The 12,958-nt window shown below is 44.6% G+C and overlaps 1 protein-coding gene and 1 long non-coding RNA gene across 4 annotated transcripts in view; both read right to left on the reverse strand.

The window, feature by feature from the left end:
- Positions 1-235: 235 nt before the first annotated feature.
- Positions 236-12,958, reverse strand: part of ENTPD3 (ectonucleoside triphosphate diphosphohydrolase 3) — a 33,003-nt gene continuing 20,280 nt past the window's right edge. For 2 of the 3 annotated variants that reach the window (XM_079947358.1, XM_079947359.1), the window contains 6 exons: positions 11,331-11,490; positions 7,031-7,261; positions 5,786-6,058; positions 5,119-5,229; positions 4,213-4,350; positions 236-495 (listed from right to left, as the gene is read on the reverse strand). In XM_079947358.1, coding sequence (XP_079803484.1) covers positions 262-495; positions 4,213-4,350; positions 5,119-5,229; positions 5,786-6,058; positions 7,031-7,261; positions 11,331-11,490 — 1,147 coding nt within the window. In that variant the 3' untranslated portion in view covers positions 236-261. The remainder of the gene's footprint in view (positions 496-4,212; positions 4,351-5,118; positions 5,230-5,785; positions 6,059-7,030; positions 7,262-11,330; positions 11,491-12,958) is intronic. The other variant, XM_079947360.1, reaches the window with a different exon arrangement.
- LOC307199577 lies at positions 592-1,729 on the reverse strand. Its single transcript, XR_013832077.1, has 2 exons — positions 1,331-1,729; positions 592-754 (listed from the first exon to the last, which is right to left on the reverse strand). It is a non-coding gene; the product is annotated as an uncharacterized lncRNA (long non-coding RNA).

The following is a 12,958-nucleotide window of genomic DNA, read 5'->3' on the forward strand; positions in this document are numbered from 1 at the left end:
TTATTTCAATAAGGGCCTTTCTTTACACTTGGAGCCTGCACCCTTTTGTTTGGGGTTTCTGGGAGGAAATGCCTCCAGTCTAGGAATTTCTTTTTGAATTTCTCCAACAGATGCATCAGGGCTTTTTTCTGCCCGTACTTCATTTCGTCTTGTTGCTGCACCAGAATGGCTCAATTTGAAAGCACCCGCCGTTTCCCTTACGTCGTAAAACACTGCTTTTTCAAATAAGAGACCGTTCTGTTCTCTCTGTTATGAGCGTATTTATTCTACAGGGAACACGTGGTCGACATGACAGGCGTTCTTTCGCATGCGCGACACCACACACGAATACACAAGGAAGATGAGGCACAGTAACGCCACGGCTGTGAAAAAGAGTAGCAGCCCAGCAAACAGGGAGGGGCTCATGGGGGACAAGATCATGTTGCTCTCTGCCGGAATCATATTGGTGAGACTGAGCATGTAGCCTAGCGACCAGGCTATGCTGCTGTTATCGACCTGAAACACAGGAAAAGAACAGCAAATTAGACTCTTCAGATAATAAACCTCAGGGCCATTCTAGAAGATAGAAGATCTGCTTTTCCTATGTACTGTGGGTTGTTGTTTTTTAATATGACCAAAAAAGTTGCTATAAGAAATTAATAGCATAATGTCATACATTTGTGAATAGCAAAACTAGCATGTTGGGTGCATGTAGTAAAATGCCAGTTCACAAATATCTGTATGTGGAAGCAAATCTTCAGCAGATACAGTGGTACTTCGGGTTAAGTACTTAATTCGTTCCGGAGGTCCATTCTTAACCTGAAAGTGTTCTTAACCTGAAGCACCACTTTAGCTAATGGGGCCTCCTGCCGCCGCTGTGCCGCCGGAGCACGATTTCTGTTCTCATCCTGAAGCAAAGTTCTTAACCTGAAGCAATATTTCTGGGTTAACGGAGTCTGTAACCTGAAGCGTATGTAACCCGAGGTACCACTGTATACACAGCCAGGGCTTTTTCGGCTGCGGCTCCAATCTGGTGGAACGCTCTGTCACAAGAGACTAGGGCCCTGCAGGACTTGACATCTTTCCACTGGGCCTGCAAGACAGAGCTGTTCCACCAGCCTTTGGCCAGGGCACAGCCTGACTCCCTCCTTCACAGAACTCTAGCCTAATGGTTGCCATCAATTTGATTTGAATTAATTTTATAATGAAATGATTTTAGAAGGTTGTATTATTTTGTTGTTGTTAGCCGCCCTGAGCCCGGCTTCGGCTGGGGAGGGCGGGATATAAATTATTATTATTATTATTATTATTATTATTATTATCATCATCATCATCATCATCATCATCCCACCTCTTCCCATTGCATCTTTTCATGTTAACTCCATCTGCATTTGCACACAGACACTGTTCTCAATGCTCTTGCTAAGAAATAAAGGAGTGGACAGATGGCACAAGTGGGACTATCGCCTCTTAATCCAACAATGAACATGTGAAGAGGCTCTGATTCAAACTGAAGATTTTATATGTGACATGAGAGGGTGCATGCACCTGAATCTTATTGCTGTATAATGTTACATGCTCAGCCTGAGACTCTGAACTAGCTCAAAGCTGAAGCTCAGACTGTCTGAAAGGTCAATATGCCAACTAAAAAAATACTCTGGTTAATAATGTTTAAAACAAACAAAATAATGTCAAGAAAGGATTTCCAAAACATGCTCTCCTCTGCCAAAAATAATACGAGCATTTACAGAGCAACTTTTTTTAACAATGCCAAGATATGTTGTAATAATTTCTGGTCATAATATTTTGCTTCTTTAATCTGTTGCAAAATGCAGAGTAAAATTATTTTTTGCTGAATTTTTCCTATGTACTGTGTTGCTTCTTTCATCGTATCCGCACACGTAGCGGTATTTCTGTAGGAGGGATGAGCAGTATCTTCTGTGCAGGGAGGCAGAGATTACTTGGCTAGCAGGACCATAAGGTATTTAATGCTTTCCAAAAGAAAGCAGAATAGATGTTTTAGTCCAGACTGGCCCACTTCAAATGTATTGCGAAATCATGGTTTTCCTTTGCAACAGGTTCATGGGCTTTGTGCAGCCTGCTCCACTGTTCCCTCTGCCCAATTTAAAAAACAAAGACCATTTTTAAAATTAAATTTAATTTGCTGACTACTCACATATGATCCCTACCAGTGCTTTCTTCCTCTTTTTTCTTTTTTAATAGAAAAAAAGTGCTAGCACCTGCCAGGAAGTTCTTAACGGCAAGCACCACACTTTTAATATTTGAAAAAGAAAAGGTGCCAGAACTGTATAGCCTGAAGTACTTCCAGAAAATAGTACTGATCCCTAGGGCAATGCCAAAAGTTTTGGTGTCCCCCATTTGTCCATTACTATACACTCATAGTCAGGACGCGGGTGGCACTGTGGGTAAAAGCCTCAGCGCCTAGGGCTTGCCGATCGAAAGGTCGGCGGTTCGAATCCCTGCGGCGGGGTGCGCTCCCGCTGCTCGGTCCCAGCGCCTGCCAACCTAGCAGTTCGAAAGCACCTCCGGGTGCAAGTAGATAAATAGGGACCGCTTACCAGCGGGAAGGTAAACGGCGTTTCCGTGTGCGGCTCTGGCTCTGGCTCTGGCCAGAGCAGCGATGTCACGCTGGCCACGTGACCCGGAAGTGTCTCCGGACAGCGCTGGCCCCTGGCCTCTTAAGTGAGATGGGTGCACAACCCCAGAGTCTGTCAAGACTGGCCCGTACGGGCAGGGGTACCTTTACCTTTACCTTTATACACTCATATACACACATAAATATACACACAGGTATATATTTACTGACCACTCCCAAGGGTCCCCTACCCTGATGCCACCCCACACCTTTCGATGTGCAACCCATGGAGGGTCAAGGCATCCCTCTACCTGAAAAAAAAAAAGGGTCAAGGCATCCCTCTACCTGAAAAAAAAACCTTAGCCACCACCTCAAAAAACCTCAAGCTGCCATCTAACAAAGTCCTGGAGGAGCATTGTAGCTCAGTGGTAGAGCAGAGGGTCCCCAGCATCTCCGCATCGGGCTGTAATCTGCATCCCTAGTGGCTGGAAAAGTTTTACACATTACTTGGGAAGACCAGCAAGCTAATGCCAGTGTACTGGAAGAAGCAAAGATCAGCAGTGTCGAAGCAACGATTCTTCAACATCAACTTTGTTGGACTGGTCATGTTGTGCGGATGCCTGATGATGGTCTTCCAAAGCAACTACAGTGGTACCTCGGGTTACATACGCTTCAGGTTACAGACTCTGCTAACCCAGAAATAATACCTCAGGTTAAGAACTTTGCTTCAGGATGAGAACAGAAATCGTGTTCCGGCGGCGCGGCAGCAGCAGGAGGCCCCATTAGCTAAAGTGGTGCTTCAGGTTAAGAACAGTTTCAGGTTAAGAACAGACCTCCGGAACGAATTAAGTACTTAACCCTAAGTACCACTATACTCTATTCCCGACTTAAGAATGGAAAGCGAAATACCAGGGGACAACGAAAGAGGTTCAAAGACTCCCGCAAGGCAAATCTTAAAAAATGTAGTACAAACACCGACAATTGGGACTTTACCAAAGTTGTCATGGACTTTGAAGATGCTCAAACTCGGGACAAAAGGGAGAAACGTGCTAAGATGAAGACATGCTTGGCAAACCCTCACCGTGATCAACTCCTACCTGGAAACCTACATCCCCACTGTGGAAGGACATGTGGATCCAGAATTGACCTCCACAGTCACTTAATCTTACTCGGCTACAAGTGATCGCCAAAGAAGTAGTGGCTGGAGCAATTGTGTTCACAATAAAGTCAACTGTGTTCCAAATTTACCGTATTTTTTGCTCTATAAGACTCACTTTTTCCCTCCTAAAAAGTAAGGGGAAATGTGTGTGCGTCTTATGGAGCGAATGCAGGCTGCGCAGCTATCCCAGAAGCCAGAACAGCAAGAGGGATTGCTGCTTTCACTGTGCAGCGATCCCTCTTGCTGTTCTGGCTTCTGAGATTCAGAATATTTCTTTTCTTGTTTTCCTCCTCCAAAAACTAGGTGCGTCTTGTGGTCTGGTGCGTCTTATAGAGCGAAAAATACGGTATTTTTAATTTTTGCAATGGTTAAGAAACATCTATTGACAACAGCTCTGAGTCCCTAACTTTGTTTTAATCTTTCAAGACTTCCACTATCTTTTGAGGGGGGGGGGCTGAGGGATGGAAGTTAAACTTACTTCCTTCTGAAAGCGGATCTGTGGCCAAGTCTCTGCACTGAACTTATACCCATGTATAAGCAGGTAATAGATGTAGTTAGCTGAAAAGCAGTAAGATTTTGCGTAGATTTCATCAAATTTAGGTATCATGTACGGAAGCTGAAAAACAAAAACGGTTACTCAAAACCAAATCAACATTAATATTTATTTCATTGGGGGGATTTCTACTCTGGCCTTCCGTTGTGATCGAGGTCATTAGGGCAGGTAAAGAAATGGTACTCTGAAAATCCAAGGCAAGACTCTTGGTGTACGGTAATTAGCTGTGAATATGAGTTTGTCAAGGGAAAGAAATACAGCAAGGAAACAATATAAATGTGGAGATCTGCCTGGAACCAATCGTGCCAACTTGTTTTGAAGTGATATATATTATATTTCTAGAGGATACCTGTTAAAACATCTGCTAGAGAACTGTATTTTGGTTTTAGTTTTGGTTTTGGTTATTTGTATAGAACTGAGTATGAGAATAATAGAAACATAGAATTGGAAGGGACACTAGTCCAACCCCCTCCAATGCAGGAATATTAGATTTTTGTTTTACCATTCTAACAATAAAAATAAAAAGCATGATCCAGCAACATTTAAACACTTGCATCTAGATAATTTGGCTAGATAATTCTCAGCATTAGGAACATGCTTCTGTTGTCAAGTTTCAGAGTCTGAATCTAAATTTTATGAAAAGCAAGACATATTAACTTGGAAGTAAGTCTCATGGTAAATAGTGGAAATTATTCACAGGAAAGTGTGCGTTGGAATGCAGCCTAAATAAATTTTGTCCTGTCATTTTTTCCCCTTAAGCATTCCGATGAATGAGAGTGTTTAGTTTTGCACAGGTATAGCAAACTACTAGTTCAGAAGATTGATACAGACCTGATTCCAATTCTGTGAACATAATGTCCACATGCTTGAATTAAAATCAGCCAGTGAAAATTCTCCAGTTAAATTCAGAGCATTGACTGTGTAGTAAAATCCAGAAAAGGCCTATGGATTAAGGCAGGTAAAAGTTAGACCTCAACTGTGGTTTTAATTTTTTTTCTTATTTATTTACTATTTTACAAAAACAAAAGCAGGACAGAAATGAAATGGGATAAAATCTGTAAACACACATACATGTGTATGTCTAGAAACATGATTCTAAACAATAGTTCACCAAATTTCCTTTAGAGCAGAACATGGGAAACAACAAATTGGGCTATTATCCTGCATGTTATTCCAGAAATTTCTTAATAAGACCCCTTTTCCAATGAACATTTATTTTCTTGAAAACTCCTTATTTAGCTCTTATCTGGGAAGTCATTATTATCTAAGTTCCCTCCCCTGTTCATCCAATAATAGCAATCAACTTTTCAACTTATCTCTTTTTCAACTTATCTCTTAATCATACATAACATGATTATTTGGGGGAATTCAGATAAGCGACATCCTGTAATTTCTTGAATAGTTTCCAGTTGTAAAGAAATGCTGACTACACAACTACACATACATGCACACATACACAGATGAACAGCACAATAAGCACCAGGCAAATAAAACGTACCACAAAGTTCCCTTTAACCTTTGGCTGATAGACGCCATTAAACGAACAGTCTTCCTTCCCCCTGCAACTTGCGAAATCAAATAACTTGGATACGGCTTCCCTGCAAAGAGCTGGATCTCCACTTCCAGTGACATTTACAAGCTGGTCTAGGTTGTTGTTCTCTGGCCTTAGAAATGCCGTGCAGAGGCTGCCATACAAGTATTTCGTGGTTATAACAGTTTTATAATTCCGAGGATAGCATGGATTATTGATCCTGGATTTATCACCTGAATTCTGGCAGTTGACAAACAACAAACAAACAAGGAGGTTTTAAACAGGAGGGATAATTTCAACAGGAGTCATTGTTACAGGCAACGTCACTAAAATAGGCCGTATGTTTTGCATTTTTCCCTGACCAACATGCATCCATAACGAGAGGCAGCTTTGCAGTAGAAAAACCTCCCCCAATGCTTCTCTGAATTCCACCTTTCTGAAGTTGCTTTGGCTTAATAAAAACCACTAGGTTTTGGTTACATCAGCTTTTGACTTCCTCTGTTTTCTTGTCTCTCCATCTTCCCCTGTGGCCAGTAACTCAGACTGACATAACTTAGATTGCCAATCGCCTTTTTTTCTTTTTCTTTTTTTTGTGTTGTCTTAAAAAAGTTCAACCATTCCTAAAATGACTTTTGGGCACGTCCCGCTTTTTACTTTTTGAAAGAAGACTGCTGATTGAATCTCCACTGCTCCAGGCTTTTTGTTATGAGAAAATGGCAAACAAGCCATGCAAACTGTTATGTACTGAAGTTCTCACCCTGGGCCAGCAGGGGGATACTGTAGATAGTTATGCAAATGAAGGATCGAAAGTGACGTTCAGTGATTGGATAGCTTTAGCAGGGGGATACTGTAGATAGTTATGCAAATGAAGGATCGAAAGTGACGTTCAGTGATTGGATAGTTTTAGCAGGGGGATACTGTAGATAGTTATGCAAATGAAGGATCGAAAGTGACGTTCAGTGATTGGATAGTTTTAGAAAGTTGCTACAGTAACGTTGTACTGGAGCTCTATATAAGCAGGCTGACTGAGCCCTTCGGTTCAGTTCTGTTCTGGCCTCTGAATAAAGAAGAGCTGTTTGAAGAATCGCTGTGTCGTCTGATATGTTCACCCACAACTTAACACAAACTGTTTGTTCCACCACTGAACTCTGTACCCTTCTCTGCATTCAAGAAGCAGACCATCCTAGCAGAAGAGCATTCCCTCAGCCGTACCTGTAGTATCAATGCCAGCAGTTTTTTCTCTGCTTCATCTCTCCCGTAACACTGGAAGCTGTGTGTGTACACGCTGTATTCATAGCCATACAGCTGCACTGGCAGTGTGCTGTTGGTTGTGTCGCCGGTCTCATCGGGGATGAACGATATTTGGGTGGAGGCCCCTCCTAAATCGAGGGCACCCGTGGTCTCTGCTCCGTGGGGATGGACCCAGGCCCTCCAAAGGTTTCTCTGGAAAGGAAGAAGGTAGATTTTGTTATGTACTGAAGTTCTCACCCTGGGCCAGCAGGGGGATACTGTAGATAGTTATGCAAATGAAGGATCGAAAGTGACGTTCAGTGATTGGATAGTTTGTATGCAAATGAAGGATTGAAAGTGACGTTCAGTGATTGGATAGTTTTAGAAAGTTGTTACAGTAACAAGGTACTGGAGCTCTATATAAGCAGGCTGACTGAGGCCTTCAGTTCGGTTCTGTTCCAGCTTACAAATAAAGAGCTGCTTGAAAGAATTGCTGTGTCGTCTGATATGTTCGCCCACACTTAACAGATTTGACATCCTGGGCCACCATGGGGCTCTGCTCTCCTGTCTAAACTTCCCTTCTGAGCTTACAGGGCGTCACGAAACTGCTGAGATCGATTCGGAAAGCGCTCCCTAGATCGCCTGTGGGAGCCGTATAAATCAGAATGTTCTTCCAAAGAATGAAGCCAAAGAAGTAGCAAGACGCTGTCACAACAAGAGTGTGGAATAGTATAGTTCACCCTACATACATTTGATCAGGGTGGTTGGGGCGCCACTAGTTTCACTTAGGAAAATATGCCAACCAGGCCTGTATCGCGAGCTAAATGTGTAGGCAAAGATGTTCAGCCCGTGCACAGTCAGCACCACAATGCTGAAACCAACAGGACGGGCCAGTTCCAGGTTTGAGGGGGCATTGGGCAAAGTGTTCCCCACAGTCTGTGGGCCCTGGCAAGCTTACCTGGCCATAAAACAATGAACAGGGTGATCGTACAATGACTACTCCAATCGACACAATATAATATCACCAAGGAAACTGGTGATGAAAGCAAACAATAAACGTCCATAGAAATGGCAAAAACAGTTTATTTCCCAAATAGATTTTATCTTGAACAACTGCAAATGCAGTAAATGAAGAGTTCACTTATGATATATCAGTGGTTCAGTGCTCATTTCTTCTCTTTCCAAAATAGGTTTTATCTTGAACAAGTGCAAACGCAGTAATGAAGAGTCCACTTGTGATATACCAGTGGTTCAGTCTTGGATGTTGTTCTGGTAATCAGAAGTTTCATCGCTAAAGAATCCTCTGACATTGCGATGTGAGTGGCACTGTGGTCTAAACCACCGAGTCTCTTGGACTTGCCGATCAGAAGGTTGGCGGTTTGAATCAGCGCAACGGGGTGAGCTCCCGTTGCCAGGGGCGTAGGAAGGGGAGCGGTGGGGGCAGTTTGCCCCAGGTGTCATCCCAGGGGTGTGTGACAAAATCCCCCCAGGGCAGATCACTGCCGCACCGATTGCACCCCCAGTGGATTGCCGCAGCAACAATCAGCCCCCTCTGGGGGGACCACCGCCACATCAATCATCATCCCCCCAGCGGACCGTCACTGCGCCAATCGGACAAACGCCAGCTTCCTCGGCCTGAAAGCGAGATTAGCGCTGCAACCCCACGGTCGCCTTTGACTGGAGTTAACTGTCCAGGGGTCCTTTACCTTTTCCTTTTTACCTCTGACATCGTCCTCTTTCTCTGCTCCTCCCGATGGAAACATGCAGATGGAGCCAAATACAGTGGTACCTCGGGTTACATATGCTTCAGGTTACAGACGCTTCAGGTTACAGACTCCGCTAACCCAGAAATAATACCTCGGGTTAAGAACTTTGCTTCAGGATTAGAACAGAAATTGTGCTCCGGCGGCGCGGCGGCAGCAGGAGGCCCCATTAGCTAAAGTGGTGCTTCAGGTTAAGAACAGTTTCAGGTTAAGAACGGACCTCTGGAAGTAATTAAGTTCTTAACCCGAGGTACCACTGTATACCCCTGCTTTAAGTCGTGGACATACTGTCTTCTTTTGTGTATTATTTACTACAGAGCTCAATGACTAAGCTCTTTATCGACAAAATGTTGGATTATGAGCACTGAACCACTACTATATCACAAGTGGACTCTTCATTTACTGCGTTTGCAATTGTTCATGATAAAATAGTTGCCCGGGCTTCCATGGCAGCAGTGGCACCGCTCTGAGCAGCTCTTAGCAGCCCCTAGCTGTCCTTTTGATTTCCCACAATAACCCAGAGCAACGCTACATCAGGTGCATTGTGGGAAAGTTGGCTAGATCTGGCTGTCTGGCACTGCTCAGTGCCAGGCCAGAAAAATAATGCCACCCCTCAAATCAGCGGACATCATCAGTGGCCTCTGTCAGGGCACTAGTACCGTGGCAACTTGGCCAACTGTTATCACCACTCCTATCAACAGAGCTCCTTATTCTGTGCATGGAGAAAGAGTTCCCTGTGGGATTTTGCCGTACATAGGGACAGGGCTATTGTGCCATCGTTTCCTCTGTTCCCAGTTTGGTGTTTTAGCACCAAAGGTTGAAAGGAAGATTGCTCCACTGGAAGAACTGGGGAACCTGGGAAGGGCATGGCTTAGGAGGACATTGAGTGTGGAATGTTAACCACAAAGTTGCATCTGCAAGTGTGATCAGGGTGTCTTACAGTGGTAGTGACTGTTGTAATGTGCTTGGCTTATTCTGGAGTGAGGATTGCCTACAATTTAAAACTTCTGTGAAATTTAGAGGGGTTTCCTTTGCCCTGGGCAAGCTACCTTTGAAGGTGACTCAGAAATTGCAACTAATCCAGAATGCGGCAGCTAGACTGGTGACTGGGAGCGGCCGCAGGGACCGTATAACACTGGTCCTGAAAGACCTACACTGGCCCCCAGTTTGTTTCCAAGCACAATTCAAGATGTTGGCACTGACCTTTAAAGCCCTAAACCAGGGGTCAGCAACCTGCGGCCCATGAGCCACAAATCGTTTAAATGGCCCACGAGCTGCTCCTGAACCGAGCCGCCCACTTGGCGTGTCCCCACACTTCACTAAACTGGCACAGCGCAGAGCGGGGACTTGCTTCCGCAGTGCCAGAAATCACATCTGTGCAGACACAAACGCCAAAATTTGCGTCTGCGCAGATGTGATCCGGCCCACGGAGCGATCTCCATGGGAGTGAACCGGCCCAGGTGAGGTAAACATTGCCCTAAACGGTCTCGGCCCTGTATACCTGAAGGAACGTCTCTACCCCCACTGAGGTCCAGCTCCAAGGGCCTTCTGGTGGTTCCCTTACTGCGAGAAATGAAGTTACAGGAAACCAGGTAGAGGGCCTTCTCGGCAGTGGCACCCTCCGCGTGGAACATCCTCCCACCAGATGTCAAACAGATAAACAACTACACAACTTTCAGACGACTTCTGAAGGCAGCTCTGTATAGGGAAGTTTTTAGTGTTTTATTATGCTATTATTATTATTATTATTATTATTATTATTATTATTATTTATACCCCACCCATCTGGCTGGGTTTCCCCAGCCACTCTGGGCAGCTTCCAGCAAAATATAAAAAATAATAAAATGTCAAATGTTTAAAACTTCCTGACAGTCTGCAGGCAGGTAGGGTCTCAGCCAGCGTACCAGATGGAATTTATAGACAGCTGCCCTGGACACAGAATTGACCTGCGCCTCCATGGACAGCTGTAAGTCCAAAATGACTCCCAGGCTGCGCACCTGGTCCTTCAGGGGCACAGTTACCCCATTCAGGACCAAGGAGTGCCCCACACCTGCCCGTCCCCTGTTTCGCCAAAACAGTACTTCTGTCTATATTTGTTGGAAGCTGCCCAGAGTTGCTGGGGCAACTGAGTCAGATGGGCAAGGTATAATAAAACAACAACAACAACAACAACAACAACTTTAAATGGGTGTTGTTATTTTAAGAACATGACTCAATGTCATCCCCTTATATGATGTTTTATGCCTTTAACAGGAGAGACCAGTTTGCTAGGTAAAACAGAAGACTAATTCAAGGCAGGAACCTTTGCTATAAAGATAATCTTAGTACTACAACCACAGTTTTAGGTGGTTGTATATTTATATATGCATACATCATACCACAATCTTCCCTTGCCTGGGGGTTATGCTAATCTCAGCGTACATCCGTTCAAACACTAGCAACTCATCAAAGAATAGTATGCAATAAAAAAAAAAAGAAAAGAATAGTATGCAATAAAACATGCAGATTTTTCCACGCACCTCCAAGAAATTGCCCATTAAATAGTTGGCTGTTATCCATCCGTACACCCCTTCCTCTTGCCCGGTTATGATTTGAGTACCCCTAAATTCAAAGGGCAGGGCTGCGAAGTACTTTTGAATGCTCCGAAGGACTTCATGGGCCGCTGATTCATTTTGCAACCTAAGCAAGTCACAAGGATACAAAACGCTGAGTGGCCAAAAGGAGACGTTTGCCCTTCGTCGTCTGCCAAAACTAGTGACTAGACTTGGCAAGTCAAGGGTTGATTCATACATGCATGTACATCACTTAATTATTCAACACTGGATGGTCCAGGGAAATGTGTGGGCTGCTTTCATGGGAAAATACCAGGTCCAAAATGATAGCAGGGGATATGAATGTTCTACTTGTAGTGATCACTTTGTGCCGGCTGGTCCACACATCAATAGTCAATACTCTGGTTTGCACATTACAGTAAAGGTAAAGGGATCCCTGACTGTTAGGTCCAGTCGTGACCGACTCTGGGGTTGCGGCGCTCATCTCGCTCTGTAGGCCAAGGGAGCCAGCGTACAGCTTCTGGGTCATGTGGCCAGCAGGACTAAGCCGCTTCTGGTGAACCAGAGCAGTGCACAGAAATGCCGTTTACCTTCCCGCTGGAGCAGTACGTATTTATCTATTTGCACTTTGATGTGCTTTCGAACTGCTAGGTGGGCAGGAGCAGGGACCGAGCAACGGGAGCTCACCCCGTTGTGGGGATTTGAAGCGCCAACCTTCTGATCGGCAAGTCCTAGGCTCTGTGGTTTAACCCACAGCGGTAGTTAATGACTTACCATGAATGTGCGTATCTGGGCTGTGAGTCCCCTTGCCACTCACGCAGAGAGAAAACAAACCATGAATTCTGGTTTAGCTGAACAACACATCATCAGTTGTTTTGACCTCCCCCCCAAAAGAAGTCCCACAATCAGTATGCCGAAAAACTAACCATGGCTATAGATTGGGGTTTGTTGGGAGCATCTAAGTTCTGGTTTATGAATCCTGGTTTATATGTGATGCTAGCCAAAGATCATGGTTTGTTTTCTTTTCTATTATTATTATTATTATCCCCACCACCGAGACCACAGAGAGGACTGTGTGTCATGAGGGGCAGAGCCTCCATCTCTGAGGTTGTCCCCCCCTCAATCTCCAGGTTGCAGATTCTACCATTCTGCTTGTCTCAGTCATGGTCTCCTGAACTCAGGCCCCCAGCTGTTTTGGGACTACAGTTCCCATCATCTCTTGCTAGCTAGGGATGATGGGAGTTGTGGTCCGAAAACAGCTTTGGGAAACCTTGGTCTAAGTAACGAACATCAGCATAGCCTGAATTGTGCCAAAATGCTTCAGGGAATGGGTGCCAAGCAAAACCACACCAGGAAAAAAAAGATGCTGTGCATCTTATTTATACAGATTAATCACTGGTGTGTTTTTAGTATAATCTATGTGCCCTTGCCACGGGACCACATTCATCCAGTGCTTTACCAACTGCACTGGCTCCCAGTGGAGTACAGGGTCAGGTTTAAGGTGCTGGTTTTAACCTTTAAAGCCCTATACGGCCTAGGACCCTCGTACTTATGGGACCGCCTCTCCTGGTATGCCCCGCGAAGGACCTTACAGT

The sequence above is a fragment of the Podarcis cretensis genome (assembly GCF_951804945.1).
Source record: "Podarcis cretensis genome assembly, chromosome: 12".
Taxonomy (NCBI): domain Eukaryota; kingdom Metazoa; phylum Chordata; class Lepidosauria; order Squamata; family Lacertidae; genus Podarcis; species Podarcis cretensis.